The 20,673-nt window shown below is 34.4% G+C and overlaps 1 protein-coding gene across 1 annotated transcript; it reads right to left on the bottom strand.

Moving 5' to 3' along the window:
• Window positions 1-2,386: 2,386 nt before the first annotated feature.
• LOC140431809 (anion exchange protein 3-like) lies at window positions 2,387-16,141 on the bottom strand (the record flags this gene model as incomplete). Its single annotated transcript, XM_072519689.1, is given in 7 exon segments — window positions 2,387-2,640; window positions 6,308-6,555; window positions 9,134-9,553; window positions 9,555-9,758; window positions 9,761-9,939; window positions 10,970-11,289; window positions 15,810-16,141. Coding segments are annotated over 7 exon segments (1,957 nt in total), but the record flags the coding sequence as incomplete, so codon positions are not given.
• Window positions 16,142-20,673: the final 4,532 nt, after the last annotated feature.

The raw sequence follows: 20,673 nt of genomic DNA, 5'->3' as shown, positions 1-20,673 counted from the left end.
ACGCGCTATCTCAGAGTGTACACTTGATATACATCAACATCACAGACTCCCGATCGCAACCATCGCATTTCACTTATTCCGAGGATGCAGATTTACATTTTTTTGGTATTTTTATGCCTCAAATATGGTTCTTACGTTCCATGTCGCTATTTTGCAAGGATTTCGCATATTAACGACATAAGAGAGGCCTACAGAAGAATTTTCTTGGGTGTAGAAGGTTCGAAATTTCGCACTACTAGAAAGCTGGGGTACTTCGGACATGTAATGAGACGTCCCAAATATAGGTAGCTACAAAATATTATGCAAAGGAAAATAGCAGGCAAATGTAGCCCAGTACGAAGAAAGACTTCATGGTGGAATACCTTGCGAGATTGCTATGGTATTGATACAAGCATGCTATTTAGAGTCGTAGTGAATAAAATAAAGATAGATATGATGGTAATCAATGTTCGGAAAGGCCATGGTACATGAAGAAGCAGAGGGGCCCTGCAGTCTTAAGATTGTTGTCCCCTGCCGTCCATGATAATTAATGTTTTCACTTAAATTATTATTATTATTGCTAAATTAACAATATACGGTACGCCGACGATACTGTGATTCTAGCTGAAAACATCGACGATCTGCAGGAGCTAATCAATAGAGTTGACATGGAATGCACAAATTGGGGACTGTCGATAAATATCGATAAAACTAAATACATGGTGACCAGTAAAGTGGATATCGGCGCAACCAAACTGATATTAAACCAACAACCGCTGCAGAGAGTTCAGAGATTCAAATACCTTGGGTGTTGGATTACCCAAAATCTAGATCCATCCTTCGAAATTCGATGTAGAATTGAACAGGCAAGAAACTCATTTCAAAAATTCAAGCCTCTATTATCCAATAACTCATTAAATTTGGAAATCCGTGAAAAGTTTACAAGATGTTACGTGTGGTCTGTACTTTTGTATGGATGTGAAACTTGGACTTTAAACGCCGATATCATGAATAAAATCGAGGTGTTTGAGATGTGGTTGTATCGAAGGATACTAAAAATTCCATGGACTAGCAGAAGTAGAAACGAAGAAGTTCTTCGAAGAATGGGACATCAACGAACTCTATTAAATATTATTAAGAGGCGTAAACTAGAATATCTTGGACATATAATCAGAGGACCAAGATATGAGTTCCTTCGGCTAATTCTCAACGGTAAAATCGAAGGAAAGAAATGGATAGGACGGAAGAAACTCTCTTGGTTGAGGAATTTGCGGCAGTGGACAGGTTTGACAGCGGACCAATTGCTACACGTAGCGCAAGACCGAGATCAGTATAAAAATATTATAAGTATGGTAGTCGTCGACCTTCCGTAGGGATATGGCACTCTAAGAAGAAGATTGCTAAATCCAGTGCGCAAATACCTTTAATGCAGTAGTTTTACTTTGCTTTATGCATCTTTATACCTTTGACTAATTTATAGTTTCTCCGCCTTCGGAACCAATTTCTTAATTCCATGGCAAAAGAGTGTCTTTCCACTTATTAGCTGTTCCACCCAAAGATGTTGGAAAATAAGTGATATGCTTCTCTACTACGCCTAAAAGCCGGGGTTGCCACTTCCGTTGAATTCGTCCTTTCGAATGTTCTTATCCTCTTCATCGCCGTTGTGGTCACCTTAGACAAGAGTGCTATCAGTTGGCAACAGGCAAGCAATTTAATTAAACCCAGCCCAAGAGACTTGCACACCCCTTTGAAGGACATTTGGGTGTTACAGTTTAATGTGGCGAGTAGGATAATGCACCAGACCATCCCTTTGCTCCCTATAACACTCTAATGCGCGATAGGGGCTCTCGTTTAGCAAAGTGCTTGTCTTGAGGAAGTACTGGGTACAAGAACTCTAACACGATATCCTAACCCGATCAATGCTAGCGTGAGGCGCTTCTTTCCTGATTTCTCTACTGACTTATCTTCGATTTGAAATTGCTTGCTCGGGCCTCAAGTCTCCGCTCGAGGCTACGCCCAATTCGGTGACTCGGCGTTCGAGGATATGGACACTTCTTGCGCAGTTTTAGAGTTTTATTAGTTTTTTTTGGGTGGTTTTCGTGGTAAGAACAGAGTGATACTTGTAAACAATGCTACCATAACCTCCTACAACTATTGTCAATGAGAAATAATTTTCAAGTTTCTAGTGTCATAACAGAGTATATAGGTCAGTTCAACTAGTTTTTTTCATAACTGTTGGAGTAAAGCTTTATGTTTTCCACATTCTTATGCCATAAAAAGCAAAAAGAATACGCTTTAAATGCAATTTTATTTGATTACATACATTCGTTATTTATAGCTCAAGTATTTAAAATGTTTATTGTCAATAATGTCGTTTATATTTTCTGATAGACTACAAATAACTTACCTATGAATAGAGCAACAAATAATGCAGACATTCTCTGTTCCTTTACTTCTATCAAGTGTGGCTTTTCTCCAGGAGCATGAGTTCTAGACATGACTGTCAAAGCTGAAGTATGGACGATCGATCGGACAGCTGCTACACACATCCAGGGAAAGCCTAGGAAGCCGCAGAGGATATTGATAAGACAGATGATAACAATGTCTAAGTGTAGGCCGGTACCTTTCTTCAATTTTCTCTCAGGCTTGCTAATGATCAATCTAAAAAAACAACAATGCAAAATAAGTTAAATGCAATAATAGCTTCTATGTTAAGAGTTTAATGTATTTTTTCGCAAGATAAAATTGCTGCTTGAAGTGTAATATAAAGAAAATTTGCTATAAAACAAAAAATGATGGTAGAACCTGACGGATATTTATTGCCTTATGTAGTCCATTCTATACATTTTAAATTACTGCCTTATTAGCCGTATTGACCAGTATCTGGCTCGTAGCGATTATAATCTGTTTGCAAACCTAAAAAGTGGATTGTTGGTAAAACATTTTTGGTATAATATAATACTAAAATTTCATCCTTTACTTAAATTTCAATTATCACTCAACCTGTTAAATAATCTTTATTTTTATAACCAATTTTCCTTGTATAGGGTAGACTACCTTCGATCCCTATTTGATAAAGGTGACGAAAATGAATCACCAACACCAGAGGTGACGACAAACGAAGGAATAAATATTGAGGAGAAAGAGGTAAACGAAGCATTAAGCAAATTAAAAAATAAAAAATCACCAGGAGAGGACAGAATACCGAACGAACTCCTAAAGTACGGAGGACCAGATCAGACCAAACCACTATTAAAACTAATACAAAAAATAATAGAATAAACAGAATTCCTCAAGAATGGAGATCAAGCATCCAAATACCTCTCTTCAAAAAGGAAGACAAATCGGACCCGAAAAATTACAGAGGAATTAATTTATTAAACACACCACTAAAATTAACAACCAAAGTGATAACAAATAAACCGAATGATATTATAACGCTAGCAGAAGAACAACAAGGTTTTAGACCAGGAAGATCATACACCGACGCTATATTTATAATAAGGCAAGTACAAGAGACATCATCAAAATACAACAAACCAGCATATCTATACTCTGAGATAGCGCGTAGAAGGGCATTAGAGCGGGTCAAATTAAAAGACGTTATCCACTTATTGTATGCAAGAGATATACCTCTAGGAATAATCAAAACGATCGAAAATATCTACCAAAACAACACAATAAAACAACCGACCCTATTGAAGCTGACAATGGGATCAGACAGGGAGATTCCCTGAGTCCTCTATTGTTCAACCTGATTATGGATGAAATAATAAAAAAAGTAAGAACTAAAAAGGATACCAAATGGGAGAAAAACAACTTAAAATAATCTGCTATGAAGACGACGCTATACTACTCTCAAAGTGAAGAAGATTTACAACGTATGATGCACCAATTTAATATAACCACCAGAAAATTTAACAGGTTTAATTTCTCCAAAAAGACAAAATGACAATTACAACAAATTTACTAAGATGTAAATTGGAACTGAAAGGTAAGATAATAGAACAAGTTATGGAGTTTAAATATCTAGGCATCACATTATCTAGCTAAGGAAAGCTCGAAACTGAAGTGGAAGATCTAGTGGCCTAAATGAAACAATATGGAGAAATAAAAATATCGGGAAAGAAATGAACGGCAGAATTTACAAAACAGTCATCAAACCAACAATGACACACGCGGCTGAAACACGACCTGGCACAGAGAGGACAAAAAGGATGTTAGAAACAGCAGAGATGAAAACAATTAGAAAAATTGATGGGAAAGAGCTAGAAGTAGAGATATACGACGTAGATGCAAGGTGGAGAACATCAAGAACTGGGTAAGAAATAGAAGGGTAGAATGGAACGATCATATAAGCTGAATGACAACAAATAGAGTAGTAAAGACGGCAATAGGAAGACCATTAGTAGGAAGACCACGAAAATGATGGAACGACAACTTACTGGAATCACATTGAAAAACAGACATAGTCATGTCTACATAAAAAGAAGAATGAGAAAAATAATTTTCCGTGTTATCCAAATTCTTCGTGTTTAATTTTATTCCAGTTTATATCCAAAAGAGCTACCTATAAATTTTCCATTTTTTTCAGGTCATTTGACACCTCCTTCAACCAATTCCTGGTTAGAAAATTCAATGAAACCGTAAATTTTGAAACACCACCAACTATATTATGTAAATCAACTATTAGGTTCAGTTGCATACTTTTGAGAAGCGTAAAGAGAGCCTTCTATATAGTAGGAACTAAGTATCGTTCAGAGAATTGATTGTCCCACTTGTCTCGCTTAACTATTCTTAAATATTCAGTACACACACATAATGTTTTTATTATGTGTGTGTCACACATAATATATACATTATGTCAACAAAGTCAAAATAGCCATGTTAGTGCCATAAGAATGAATTCAAAAGAATCATCAGATTTTATTGATGTGGTTCTGAAAATATTTTATTATGCCATTTTTATATATTATCTATCTATATTCCAATAAATAGAATAACTTTTATTGCATTCCTTAGTTTTTTATTCTCTGACATTACGATCCTGATAAACAATAAATATAATTACTATATAACTAAAAACCATACTAAAAACTGATTAAAAAAAACTATTTAAAGAAGAACATGCAGTATTCTCAATCTCAACTAAAAACATATTCAGAGAAATCTTTAATACGATATTTAAAGGTACAGTAAATGTTGCCATTATACAATAGATGGCGGTATGCGTTATACTATAAGAAAACTTCATTAACAAAAAAAAACTATTATTTTTCATTGGTATTAGGCCTTATTGATTGTTAAATTGCAACAAATGCAGTTTAGTGTGTACTAGGAGACTTTCTTGAAGTTGTTCTGAATTCAACAGTGCTTAAACACAATAATTATGACATTCTTTTGGCCGAAAAATATTTAGTTCCTGAGTAGGTATTCGATGGTATTTAAAAAAACGCAAAATAAGTTAACTTTCAACCTAGATTCGAAATAAATTTTTGACAACTATAGTTTTTTTGAAAACAAATCACAATAATTGTATACACTCTGAAATATGTAAATATACTTTACTTGTAGAGAAAACGATCTTTTTTAAGGCCGTAAATACATTATATAATACAAATAAAATATCTGAATGTCTAAGGGCCGGTTGTTCGAACTCTAATCAAAACTAGATTGGTTGATTATGTTGACTGATTCATTTTATTCAATTTTTATTATTTTGCGTTTTAATTTAAAATAAACCATAATTAAACTCTTTCTGATGTTAATTTTATGTTTTATTTACAAATCAATAATAATAAGCAATTTTTAATAATTTTGACAGCTGCTGTGACGTATTTGCTGGTAATTAAATATTTGATTACAATCAAGTTTTGATGAGCGTTCGAACAACCGGCCCTAAAACCGGTTTTAGAGTCTCCTAAGTACTTTATTTTAAACTTGTTTCTGGCACTGACATGCAAATATACGAGGTTAAACAATTTTTTTTAAGCAAATCTTTTTTTTTTATTTAAATTTTTTATTCACATAGGCATGATTTCTATGTATTTCAACTTTGTTTTGTTTAAATTCTTAATGTTCTCACTTTATAGTTTAAGGGAGAAGCAGAAGAGGGAGAGGTTGAAAAAGTTTTTTTGTTTTTAAATAGAAACTGCAAGGTTCAGAAACATTTTTATCTTTTAAGCAATTATGTTAGTTAAACTGTTTGAGTTTTTGTGATGAATTATGATTTTTTAATTAAAATCCTCCAGTTTAATCGTTTGAGGTTTTATTTATATTAAGTTAAAATCCTAATCGTTAAGATTTGTGATGCTTAACACAAACTTACTCAGAAATTTGTGTTTCCATAAAAAGCAAAATGTAAACCAACATAGCAGGAACTATGGACGCGAACATTATCCAAACAGGAATACCGCTTGGAGGTATAAACCATCCTCTCAATTCAGCACTTGACGGCTTCAGCCCGCCTATAGGTACATTGAGTTTCTCCGTATATGTTGCAGGGATCACGTAGTCGACGCTGACCATTATAACTATTGCTATTGGTACACCGAAGTCTCCCAGAGCTCTTCTAGCCTAAAAAAAAATACATGGATAAATAAGTATGGATTACAATTGGGCCTGAAGATAATTTTAAAAAGAAAATCAGTACTTGATTATCCATTCTTTAAATAAATGAAACAACTTTTCCTCGGCAGTATGTTTAACTTTTAAAAGATAAGTTTAGATACGGAATTAATCCATTATTTCCCTTTGATGATTCGATACTGTGTTTTTGTTATCCTTCTAAATATTTGTTATTGCTTCAAGTAGTATAAAATGTTTTCGAAAAATTATTTTGCTTTTAAATGACTGAATGGAAAACTTTAAGGTAGATGCATGTAAATATAAATGTTGCAGTTTCGCAACTTTATATAAACAATGTTAAACTATGAACAGACTTTTTGTTAGTTTTGGTTGTCCTCGTATACTTAGCCAAGATTTCGCTTACAAAAAATAGACACTATTGAACAATAAAGGGTTGTGTATACAATGTTGCAAGGATAGACTGTTCATTCATACATTGTTGTAAACAAAGAACCATAGAGGAATAAGTGTTAAAATTGCAGATCGCTTGAGTAATTATCGCCCACATATCGGTCGCCTCAACTTGTAAAAAACAATTATTGAATAAGCGCCGTTTTTCAGAGAAAGACTAGTCCCATCTGCTAAACCACACAGACGATTGTGTGTTATGGGGTGGCGTCTCTAGCGTCTAGCTTGCGACTCTAGTGTTTCCTGAGGTACCTATCATATTCTAATATATTCCTGTTATGATTTCATCCGTAGACAAGCGGTTTGTGTGATATATAGATAACCAAAGTTTGTATTATATTTAGTTTCGTATAGTTGTTTTTACATCCATTCATTTACCTTTGGTACAGCATGTCGGGTTATCATTAAGTACTGGTTTTTGTATCTTTTTCACGCGTACTTTAATTTGTAATTATTAAGGATTTATGAGAATTGAATGTATATTATATGTTATTTGTTTATTAATTTTATTTATTTTGAATAGAGTTTCACATTTCTTTTGCTTATTATTTGTTAACGGTAAAATATATACTTAATGCGAAAGTGAGAAATCAGCGCGTTCTAGATTGAACATAGGCATTCTCCTTCCTTTCTGATGGCATCATGTTATATAGAGGTCATTGTATGTGCAGAACGCAACAATAAAAACTTTTTACAGGTGTATTACAGAAAATATCCCATGTAAAGTATGTGCCTCTAGAGGCGGGATAACGACGGCTTCAAGAGCAGTCCTTACAGTAGGGATCCTCTGTACATAAAAATGTAAGCGGGTGTGAGATAAAACTGCACTTTCATTGCACTGGTGGTGTCGCTAAATCGTGCAGGACGTGCCAGGCTACAATAATAAAAAGATCTTCTCCAATGTAATAAAGATTATACTAAAATGAGGAAATCTGCTCAGGTAAAAATATTCCGGAAGCAAACAGATCCTCCGTATGGATTTCCCGGTAAGGACATTTCAGGCAAAACACGATTACAGGCTAGAAAAATCATTATAGAGTCTTGGAATCTTAGAAGACTTACAGGTAAGAGTAAGGAGTTGGTAGATGCGATTAAAAGGATAGTAGAAATTGCTTACATTCAAGAGACAAGGTGGAGAGAACAAAAGTGAAAGAACTAGGTGGAGGATGCAAATTGTAGTATCTGGGCAAAAGTAACATTAGGCCTAAACAGGACCAGAGGAAGATCACTCAAAACACTGTGCTGATCAAATATCACAAATAGTAGGCAGATCTATGTATGATTGCATTCAAACGGTTGCAAACAGAGATTAATGGCGTCAAAGAATACTTCACATATAAATGTATACCTACTACTAATGCCACGATGCTCGTACTCGAACAATCGACTACTCTTCTATTATAAATTCTAGTTTGTCGGCTGTGGAAACGTATACTTGATTATGCTAGTTTTGATACGCCTAGATTCAAGTTGGACTAGTTTGATATTGTTATGAGTACCAGAGCTCAAATGAATTGCTGATAACGAGTTTGCTGGTGGTATTGCTGAAGAAGGAGCCAGATATCCTTTTCTAGAACTAGAATCATTCTGCGATGTACCAAAAAATGGAAAAATTAAAATGGAAGAAGCAAATGTGTGCAGTGCAGTCCACTGCGATCATAGTTCAGGTCAAAGGCAAGTGGAAAGTTATGAAAAGTTATAAGCTATGAAAAAATACAGTTAGATCTTCATAAAACTATACACAGTGTAATCACCAATTTTACAGAAATATTATGTTTGTAACACGAATAGAAGTCTAGTATAGACTACGTTAAAAGCTTGATCTTTGGACTGAAACATAGATGTAGGATATACATAAAAGATCTTTCACGTCGCAGCGTGGAAGTGTCTGATTCTTTTGAAATGGAAATTTATAAAGAAATATAGTTAGTAAACCAAACTTTTTATGAAAATCTAGGCAAAGAAAGTTATCACGATAAATGAATACCCAAGTATTTTTAGTTTGTATATTTGGGGCGTTCAATATACTTTTTTACTATTTAAAACTACATGCGTTTGATAAAGCTCTAATACATTTAAGTCACTACATTATTTGTATATTGTCGTGTTGATTACTTACACTTCGTCCTAAGAATTGACTGTTTCTAAACATCCTCAAGTAATAAGCTATTGCGAAAGTTCCTATCGTCAGAACAGTACAAAACAAGGCCGTATTTGGTTGATTTATGGGGTTCCCGTGAGCATCTTTCATTGGAATTTTAACCACGTCCACACTGACGTCAGTACTATTATCACCGATGAACGTATCGTTTTGCCCCAATGGAAAAGTCACCGCGTTCATACAATAATCAGGTAATAAAGGATGTTTACCGTATGCGGCGAACAGGTTCATCATACTTTCCATTATATATAGTAATACTATGAGCGTTGAGAAAATGTCTTCTGTAAATCTAGTAAATAATTTTACCAAAACGCTGCCTTCGAACGATGCTATTAGCACGCCGAGAACTCCCAGCCAAAGTCCGATAAATACCCTCGTCGGTTAAAAATGGAATGTTCATGGATTTACAAAATTCGAACAAACTTTCGTCAAAGAGTAAGAGAGCTCCTGTAGTGCCGACTATAAGAATAGGCTGGGCTGAGGTGAGAGCGAAAATTATCCCTCCGATGCTGGTGCATAAAAGGGTTTCTGATATGCCGATAAGATTTTCTGTTTTGTCACCCGTGAGGCCGCCAAACGCTATATAGCACCTGATACGGCGGCGAAGTACATGAAGATGGCCGCTGCCACGCATTGAGAGTTTAGACCGTCGACGATGTCGCTTTTGTAGAACGGATAACGACGCTTTAAGTCTCTGATTAGGCCTCCCCACGGACGGCAGGTGCGCTCCAAGGGGTCGTCAAATGGGGGCTTTTTATCGCCATCTGAAAACAAAACACAATATCAGACAATGTAACTAATAGGTATATTCTATTTTCATACTAATTTATACCTTCACAAAATACATATTTTGAAAAATGGGGTCTTCCACCAAATCCTACAAAGATAGAAGTTACTGCTTTCCATTTAAATAGCCACGAAGTAAACCACAGACTCTAAACATAGAAAGCGAAGGAGTTATTATAAAACATAATCAAACCCAAAATATCTTGGTGTAATACTAGATCGCATTTTAAATTTCAAGCAACACTTACATACCTGCACCTAAAGTAAAAACTCGTAACAGCATTCATACGCTTGCAAACACTTCTTGGGAAGCCAATGCAGACACAATCAGGCCAAGAGCTCTTGCATTAGTCTATTTAACAGTCGAATATTGTGCTCCAGTCGGACTAAATAGTCACCACACTAACGTTCTAGCTGTACAATTAAAACAAACCATGAGATATATTACGGGGACCATAAAGAGTAAGCCAACTCAATGGCTTCCGGTTTTAAGCAACATTGCACCATCCAAAACACGACGGTTAGCTGCGCTTAAATCTAATGTCAGAAATATCAAAATAATCCATCACTGCCAATAAATACCGACATCGATCAGCTCAACCAGTGTTAACTGCGGCTGAGATCCCGAAAACAAGAACAGTTAACAATCCTAGAAACAATTTCACAATCGATGAGCATTAGATAGGTACATGGAACGAAGAAGTGAACAACGCATACCTCGATGTCTTAGAAAATATTCATATGAGTACCGAATACTTCACTAATTAAAAGAACAGCAAGAGATTGGTCTTCTGTGGTTTCCAATCTCATTGCTCAATGGTCCATTCTTTAGGTGAGGTAATACCACAGCCAACCTCCGGGCGTTGCTACAGAAAGACCAATGGTATATTCTGAATTTAAATTATGGATTGACTTAATGGCCGAATCGCTCCAGATAAGAAACTCCAAGACTCACATTAAAAAAAAACCAGACGCCTATTTGGTATCAGAAACCTACATACAACTTACCTTGAGATAACAAAGGCTTCACTATAATCCCTTGAGCTTCTTGAGCCTTCCTCAACGCGTTTTCCTTTCGTCTCTTGATTGCTTCACTTTTGGCCTTGATCTCTTCGATAGGCAGCAAAGCCTGTCGCTCCCAGTCGCCGGGAGGCAACACAATACTGTCGTCTAGGAATTCGTTTATTGCTGATAATAATTCTTTTCTATTTTCCGCTTTGTAAGCTATATTGTGGAATTGCTGATTGGCCATTAAGGTTGATATGGATCGACCGACTTCGTGGTAATCGATGTTTGGCAGTTTGGGACCCAGTAGGAGAAATATGAATCTGAAAATATAAACATAAATATAAAACAAAGAAATAATATAGACAATCATTTCATTATATCCTTTAAAGAAAACTTGAATTAGCAGACTACTTGTAAATAAAATAATAATTACTTATATAACTAATATGAAGCCTCGGACTGATGGAATGACAAGGACCAGGAAAAAATCATCGAAAAACATCAGATCACTAAATACAAGAGACTAAGAAATATGCCAGGTACTGAAGGAGAAACAAACAATTGCATAACCTCATTATTTTAATTTTAATTTTTAAAATGTCTTGAACACAATTTCCAGAGTAAGAATATTGAATTTAGATATGTCAAAAAAAAAGTTTCAGCACCTCTTGTCCTTTTGTCCTGTAGGACAAAAGGCAATACTGGTATATATATATATATATATATATATATATATATATATATATATATATATATGTATATATATATATATGTATATATATATATATATATATACATGTTCGTGAGAAACAATCGTGGGAAGACGAAATAAAAAGGAAGACAGCAGCTAACTATCACATAAATACATTGTTTAAGTATATCCGGAGAGGAATTCGACTGGGATGTGTTTTGTCGGTATTAATAATAATAATAATAATAATAATCTTGATTAATAGCACATGGCTAGAAAAATATACATATAAATACATCAATTTATACCCTTAAAATTAAATCACAATGCTTTGCTTAACATATATCTTACATAAATTTTTAAATTGAGCTAAGTTTCCAGAAGCCTTAATGTTTTCCGGTAATTCATTGTATTGCTTTAATCCCCTATAAAAAAGATTGTTCTGACCAAAATTAGTGTTGATCCTATTCAGATAAAAGTTATTTCTAGAACGTGTGTTGTGTTCATGTACATCTCGAACAAAGGTACAATTATTACACAAATGCACAGGTATCAGACCATTTAACATTTTATAAACAAAAATCATACTATTACATACAATTGTCTGTCTTACACTTAAAACATTTGCCATTGTTAGCATGTCAGTTCTACTAGTGTATACACTACATCCTAATATTATCCTTAAGGCTTTATTTTGTTTTTTCTGCAGTACATTCATTTGAGAAGCATTCATTAAAAACAGCAATGTAGAGCAAAAATAGAGATGGGGAGCAATAATCGATTTATATATGGTCAACCTAGACCAGCAACTTAAATTTTTTGACATTTCTTCCCAATGCATAGATTTTTTTTGCTATTTTGTTTGTAACAAACTTAAAATGTTCAACAAAACTTAAATTTTCATCTATAATACATCCCAAAATACTTATACTGAACCACTCTCTCCAAAGCAATATTATTAATTTTTACATCTTTTATTATGTTATTTAATATAAAATTTTTATTCTTTATAAGCATCATTTTTGTTTTATTTACATTAAGACTTAAGGAATTATTATCGAGCCATTTTAATATATTACATATCTCTTCATTTATTATATCGATTATTTCATCTACCTTATCCCCTATTGCATATATCACAGTATCATCGGCAAACAACTGTACCTTACACTTTTTAACAACATCAACAATATCATTTATATACAGTATGAAAAGAGTAGGACCTAACACAGTTCCCTGTGGCACACCATACAGAGATGTCTGAGCCGATTAAATGGCACCATATTTTGTCACTTGTGTTCTATCAGTCAAATATTCTTGAAACCACTTTATAATTTTTTCACCAAAGCCATACCTTTCCATCTTTCTCAATAGCAGTTGTCCTGTTTATGGTTTCAAATGCACGTTTAAAGTCTAAGAAAACCACACCAATCATTTTCCCCGCACTCCAGCGCACCCTTCCAGTCAAACAAAACCGTCTGCATTGCACTCTCACAGGAATTTCCTCTCCTAAACCCTGCTTGGAATTTAGTTAACACATTATTGCTTTCCAAGTACTCACTATTTGATCATTTACACATAATTCCAGCAGTTTTTCGTATGGTGGTACCATATTTATGGGTCGAAATTCCTCACACTTTAAAAGTTCCATGAACCTTCTCAATTGGTACAACCAGACTTCCTCTTCCATTTACTTGGGAATACGCCACTTTCTAGACTACCATTTATAATATGCAAAATTTTGTCGCCTATTACTTCAAAGGAACTCTTTAAAATTTGAACTGTAATACCATCAACATTACTTTCTTTGTTTTTCATTTCTTTCATTTGTTTTTTTAAATCTTTCATTTCTAACATTTTGAATTTTTTCCATTTTGCAGTCGACATTTATTGAACTACAAATTTCTTGGTGGGTTTTGTTTGAAATAATGCTATCTGCTATGTTTTTTTACACTGTCTAGAAAAAATATATTAAATCTTTCACTTATCTCTTTACCAGTAACCCCCCCACCATCAAATATTATTTCACTTTTAGCTTCATGGTTTTTTTTTGCCGTTTACAAGCTCCTTTAATGTTTTCCACATTCTTTTTGGGTCGTTCTTACAATCATCTATTTTTTCCTGATAATAATTTTGTTTGGTAATTCTGATTAATGCTACGACTCTATTTCTTTGTTGTTTGAAATCATCCCAGTCAGTATCAGTTTTAGTAAATATAGCCTTTTTGTAATATTGATCTCTTTTTTTTAATTTCATTCGCAATGTCTTCATTCCACCATAATTTATTTCCCCAAACATCCTTCATATTAATAGACTTTTCTGGAGCAAACTGATCGAGTGCAGACAATACATTAGTTATTAGAATATCAGCATTGTTACTTACATCTATAGAGGAACTTGACGGCCACTGCATATCCATAAGTTTCATTTGAAATCTTGTCACATCCATTATATTGTACTTTCTATAGGTTTTTGTAAGTGTCGTCTCATTGTTTCTACCCAGATCAGCTACAATTATCGAGTGATCTGTAATCTTTGGAGTTGGGAGCACCTTGCAACTAATTCTTTTTGATTTGTAAGTACTAGGTCAATCCTAGTAGATGTCGATTTTGTAATCCTTGTGTATTCGTTTATTAGCTGATAGGTACCATTTTTAATAATAATATCATTTAATTTCATAGAGTAAAAGTTTATACTTGCCAAATCTATATTAAAGTCTCTACCAATATCACAAAGATAGCATCAATCTCAATGATATCTAAAAAACGCATCCAACTCCTCCAAAAATTCCGCATGACTTGCACTAGGTGAATGGTACAGACAATAGATGTAATATTTCTGGTTTTCTATATTTATTTGTATTCCTGTTAACCACTCTGAGATAGCGCGTTTTAATAATTTCTTTATAACGATACCTTTTTTGTATATAAATTGATGTTCCTCCTGTACGTCTACTTGAAGAAAAACCAACAACTGAGTTGTAGCCATCAATATCTATTTCATTTGATGCAAAATCTGAGGTAACATGGGTCTCCGATAAACACATAATAATTGGCTTTTTCTGACTTGCAATCCATGATAACTGTGTTTTATGTGTGCTAAATCCTTGAATGTTTAGGTACAGAATGGTTGGACTTGATTGCTATATTTTACAATTACCATGTGATAATTCAGGATACCTTATTTTTTCTTGTAATCGCTCTACTACTTTCTTATAGGCTTCACAATTCCTATCATATGCTTTATGTTTCCAATCAATATTAGAAATTTTTAAAACTTCTTCTGCATATTTGCAGTTTACACAACAAACTATACGTGATTTACAGTCTTTTACGTGATGCTCACCAGCGCATTGCTGACAAGTGGGCGTCTCTTTTTTGCACTCTTTTGCAAAGTGACCAAACCTCCAACAATTGTAACACTGTTTAACATTTACACTTTCTCTAAAAAAATAGCTCTTCCAACCAATATGCAACTTTTCATTTTTATTAATGCGTTCGTAGGTATGCACATCCATCTGGAATATAATATTTACCATTCCTTTTCTGTTTTTCATAGTATGGATTACCTTTAGTTCTCTTACACTTGGTTCTGTTGTTATACCATTTTGTACTACAATTTTTTCAATTAGAAGATCTTCATCTTCTATATCCTTTTTATCTAAGTTAAACACTATTATTCTGGGATTCATCTTTTCAAGTACTTTTACATCATAGGACTGGCCCAATGACATTTTTATATTATTACAGACATCCTGTACATTTTCTTTTCTATTACCCGTACATCTTATAGGAACCTCCTCCATCTCTAATATACTTAACTTCTGAAACACCAACTCCCAAGTTGCATGGGTTGATTTTATCTTCAATATTCTTTCTGGTTATTTCACTTGTTTGATTTGAGTCGTTTGGTTTTACTATGATGACTTTTTCTTTTTGTTTTTTCACTGCTTTGCTGTAACTAAGATCGTTATTTGATTTCCACCTTTGGTTTACTACTACTACTGGATTACTACTAAATATTTACTTTAGAGACAGAAACTATGGACGAAATTTTGGTCAATGTAGATTTATGAATAATTAATCTCTCATACGCTAAGAATACCCTACATGCAGATGGCGCAGTGTCTATATTAATCAAAGAACTTACCTAACTGGAATGTCAACTTCAATCAACGAAGGAATAACGATTCCCTCTGCCAACCGGATAAAAGCAATCGCAGGCTGTTCCAGAAAATCCACCTCACCAACAAGAACAGTGGACCCTTGAGCGCCGATAGGAATCTTCTTGAGTATAGCGTCATTATGAGCCTTCCTGATATCATCATTGCTAGTGTTAAATGGATAGGCATCGTCTTTCATATCTATAATTGTCTGCTGCTTATCGTTAGACTTCAATAACGCATCGTGTGATGGATCTCCATTTTTTATCGAGCCGTCTATGGAGAAACTCACTTTTCGCTTTTCCGCTTCGGATAAATTCTAAAGAAAAAGAAAATGCAAAATTTAGGTAAAGTTTGTATTGGCTTTGTAAAATTTTCTCTGCATTTAATGAAATACTCTTGTATATAAGAAGCGGATAGGAAAGTCCTAAAACTTATCTTTGGGAAAACATTGGAGATCACAATCTCTATTCAGAAATGCTTTAGTTATCAAAAATGGCTTTAGTTGGCATTTTTTATCTGTAGTGCGATAATCAACAATTCAAAATAAATATTGGAAAATGTACCCGATAACTTCAATAAAAGTTTCCATAAAATCCGGATATAAATTTCTTTTGTAGAAACATTTTACAGCTCGTCAGTCTGGATATTTCATGGGAAAAGAATTCCAATTTTGCGAAATTCTGTGTAAAGCTAACTAAAAATGCCGAGTATGTATCTGTATAGCCGTTAACTTGATATTATCTCAACTTTAGTATCCAACTTCATAAAATGCAGAAAAATTTAAAGATTTTTAATTAAAATGCATTATTCTAAAAACACAGTACCGAAAGATTACAGTGCGTTCGTTAAATTTGATTTATCTCTGAAAATATTCGGTCTTGAAATCTGAAAATTTATATCTTCGTATAACTGTAGCTGATCAACACATCTATAATATTGACCGCTCGCAATCACATAAGATAATACAAAAAGTCGTTATGCACTGTATTATTTTGAATATATACAAGCAAAACTCGATTTCTATCAATCAGAAGAACAGGCAGGATTTCGAGCGAGACACGGAACAAACGACCATTTGCAGTAATATAACAGATCTCTTGCTCTTATCTTTGTCGACTTCCACAAAGCATTTGACACAGTCGAAACAGTTGCTATCTTAAAAGCACTATCAGAATGCAGAATAGATCACAGGTATGCAAATATTATTCGAAATATATACGAAATGCGACAACAACCGTTAACCTCCATTGCATGACTGAGAAGATAAAAATTGACAGAGGGGTGCGGCAGGGAGATACCTTGTCGCCAAAACTATTTATAACAGTTATGGAGTACGCATTTAAACGGTTAGAGTGGGAATCAAAGGGTATTAGCATCGATGGAAAGATATTCAATCATCTCAGATATGCCGATGATATTGTTCTCATAACAGATAACTTAGGAGAAGCCAGAGTTATGCTACAACAACTACAGCAAGTAACCCAGAAAGTAGGTTTAACAATAAACTATGGAAAAACAAAAATGATGACCAATCTCGTCCCCAATGAACTAATAGAAATCGAAAAGTCGCTCATAGAATTTGTGGAAAAATATGTGTATTTGGGTCACGAAATAAGGTTAACGCGAGATAACCAAACATGCGAGATACTCAGAAGAATAAGTCTGGGTTGGGCTGCATTCGGAAAAATGAGAGACGTATTTAAAACAAATATACCGATCCATTTAAAAAGAAAAGCTTTTAACCAGTGCGTTCTACCAGTCCTCACATACGGAGCAGAAACCTTAACTCTCACAAAAACATCAGCCGAAAAATTGAGAAGGACACAACGAAAGATGGAGAGATCAATGCTTGGAATAAGCTTAAGAAATAGAATAAGAAACGAGGAAGTTCGTAGACGAACCGGAGTGGAAGACATTATCGAACATATTACAAAACAAAAATGGAGATGGGCAGGACATGTTGCAAGAATGAAAGACGACAGTTGGACAAAAAAATTGCTTGAGTGGAGACCACGGGCCGACAGCGAAGCCGAGGAAGACCCTCAACGCGATGGTACGACGACCTCAAAAGAATCGTGACCAATTGGATAGCAGAGGCGCAGAACAGAAGCAGATGAAAAAGTCTAGAGGAGGCCTATGTTCAACAATGGTCAACTCAGGGCTGATTGATGATGATACAATGTTGTACATTATGGTGTAAAAGTGTAAATAATGGGGGTGCACAAATATTAAAATATAAAAATAGAAATGACCCAGGCCTCCGCATGAGACATTTTTTAGAAGCTTATTGAGAACTCACATAAAATAATTTAACTACAGCGTTAAACAGCTTGGTACTCTTGGTAGACACTTGGTACTGTTTTTATAGTAAACTATATGTTATTAAACAAAAAAAACTTATAAGTTTAATATTGAAATTATTTTGGAGTCTACATTCTCCTGTGTTCTTATTAACGTACCGCCACTGTCTAAACATAATTAATCGAATAAATTGCAGTAAATATTAAACTTGTTATATTGGTTCAAGATCAACAATGACTTAAGCAACGTGTCACTCAACACAAAAGTGACTGCGCCATTAGAAAAAACTCTTGTGCCTTAGTGGACCACCACTTAAAGACAGGACATAAATTCACTTTGTTAACATCGCAATAATTCTAATAAATTTGCAGTTTTCTCCCGAGGAAGTCACAAAATCGTGACGAAATATTAAAATAAAACAAAACGAGTTTTATTTCCTAGTGATCGAATTGCTGCCTGATGAATTAAAAGCCAAATATTATGGCGTTGGAGCACAGATTAGTCTAACTTTTCGCGTTTAAATCGGTACCAATAGAACGATACAGCTGTTATTTCGGTGTCTCCACCTCTTTAGTCCCTCGAGCTGATACATATTCAAACTCGGAAGGACTTTTGGAGACAGATATAACAGTTATATCGCTCTATTGATACCGATTCAAACGCAAAATGTTTGACTAAACGCCATACTATTTTGGTTTTAATTCATATGTCCAACTTTACGTTATGCAGAAAAGCAATTTTCAGTTTTTAAAAATTTGATTATTTCCAGAGACAAGTCTAATTGTGCGGTCTACGTGAACTGACCAGCATAATAGAGTATTTACTATACTATATTTCAAAAATAATATAGAGTACTTTCTCAGAAAAGAAACTATCTAGGTTTTGTCGTCAATTTAGATAAACCATTGTGCATATCACCAGTATACCCTAAAGATCTTCTACCTGCTATTTTTAACTCTGAGATAGCGCGTATAAGAAACAGGTCAGAGATGTGCATCAAGAAATTACAATTCAATTTATTGGAGTTCGTTTATTATAATCAGAATAGTTTTGCCCAGTAATTTGTAAGCGAATAAAGTGAGTCGACATTATTATAGTTAGGTTTTTATGATAGCTAATAGTGAGTTTATCGAATATGGAATCAAGAATCAATATACCAATCAAAAAATTAAAGATGGACCATGTATTACGTAACTAAGAGCGTTATATTAAATGTCTACAATAATTATTTTCGGTAACAGAATCTTTCCAATACCGTTGACAGTATAGTTGAAATGTCGTCTACAGCAATGTGATTTGGAATCTCAATTATAATATATAAAGTGTTCAAAGAAGAAAAATCGGCTGCTATAACTTTACCCACTGCTCCCACTGCAGAAAAAGACGAGGAAGAAGCAATTGAGTTCTATCAGAACATCAACAGTATCATACAGACAATTCCTCGACAGGAAGTTCTCATCATTATGGGCGATTTTAATGCCAAGATTGGAGCTGGCGATAAGACACAGTACATTGGAGCACATAAACTTGAAGTCAGAAACGAGAGAGGAGACCTCCTAGAAAAATTCGCAGAAGACTCAGAACTTGTTTTCACCAACACATTCTTCCAATTAACACCTCGCAAGCTGTACACGTGGAAATCCCTTCAAGACAGACCCGGGAGAATGATTAGGAATCAAATAGACCACATTTTAGTAAATAAAAGATTCCGAAACAGCTTTACATCTGTCAAGACTTATCCTGGAGCAGACTTGGAGACAGACCACGTTCCACTGGTGGGAGTATTTCGAGTCAAACTCAACTCTGAGATAGCGCGTAAAGCACAATCATACGACCTACGTATGCTGAAAGATCTTGATACGAGGATGAGAGTCCAAGCAAGTGACTGCGATTAGAGACGAATCGAACAAAGAACAAACGATCAAACATATTACATAGTACAATAGTGCAAAATGCAAAGGATAAAAATGACCCAAACAAATATAAAACCATAAATATATTAATAAGAACGAAAATCAGAGAAGCGAAAGAAAAAGAAGCAAGGGAAAGATGCGAAGAAATTGAGACTGCAGTGAAAGTACGATAGTCACAATGTACATAGGAAAGTTAAACAACTCACAGGGGACTAAGACGAAGGCAGAAAGGAAATATAACTGATTCTGACGGAAACATCATCTTAGACATCAGAGTAAAATAAGAACGTGGAAAGAATATCTAGAAAAATTATTTGAAGACCAAAGAGATAACACCTTTGAGCTAGAACAAGAGGTAAATGATGGACCAAGAATATTACAGCAGGAAGTTTATTCCGCAATAATACAGTTAAAGGATGACAAAGCGACAGGCCCTGATAATATACAACCAGAACTACTCAAACTAATGGACTACGAATCAATAGCAATAATCAAAAAGATATTCAACAACATATACAACTCTTTAGAAGTTATACCAACAGAATGGCTGAAATATGAGTTTATTGCTCTTCCAAAAAAAAACTAGGAGCCAAAAAAATGCGAAAATTACCGTACTATAGCCTCATGATGGAAG

The sequence above is a fragment of the Diabrotica undecimpunctata genome, unplaced genomic scaffold (assembly GCF_040954645.1).
Source record: "Diabrotica undecimpunctata isolate CICGRU unplaced genomic scaffold, icDiaUnde3 ctg00002039.1, whole genome shotgun sequence".
NCBI classification, from domain to species: domain Eukaryota; kingdom Metazoa; phylum Arthropoda; class Insecta; order Coleoptera; family Chrysomelidae; genus Diabrotica; species Diabrotica undecimpunctata.
This window is presented reverse-complemented; position numbering and strand designations above follow the sequence as displayed.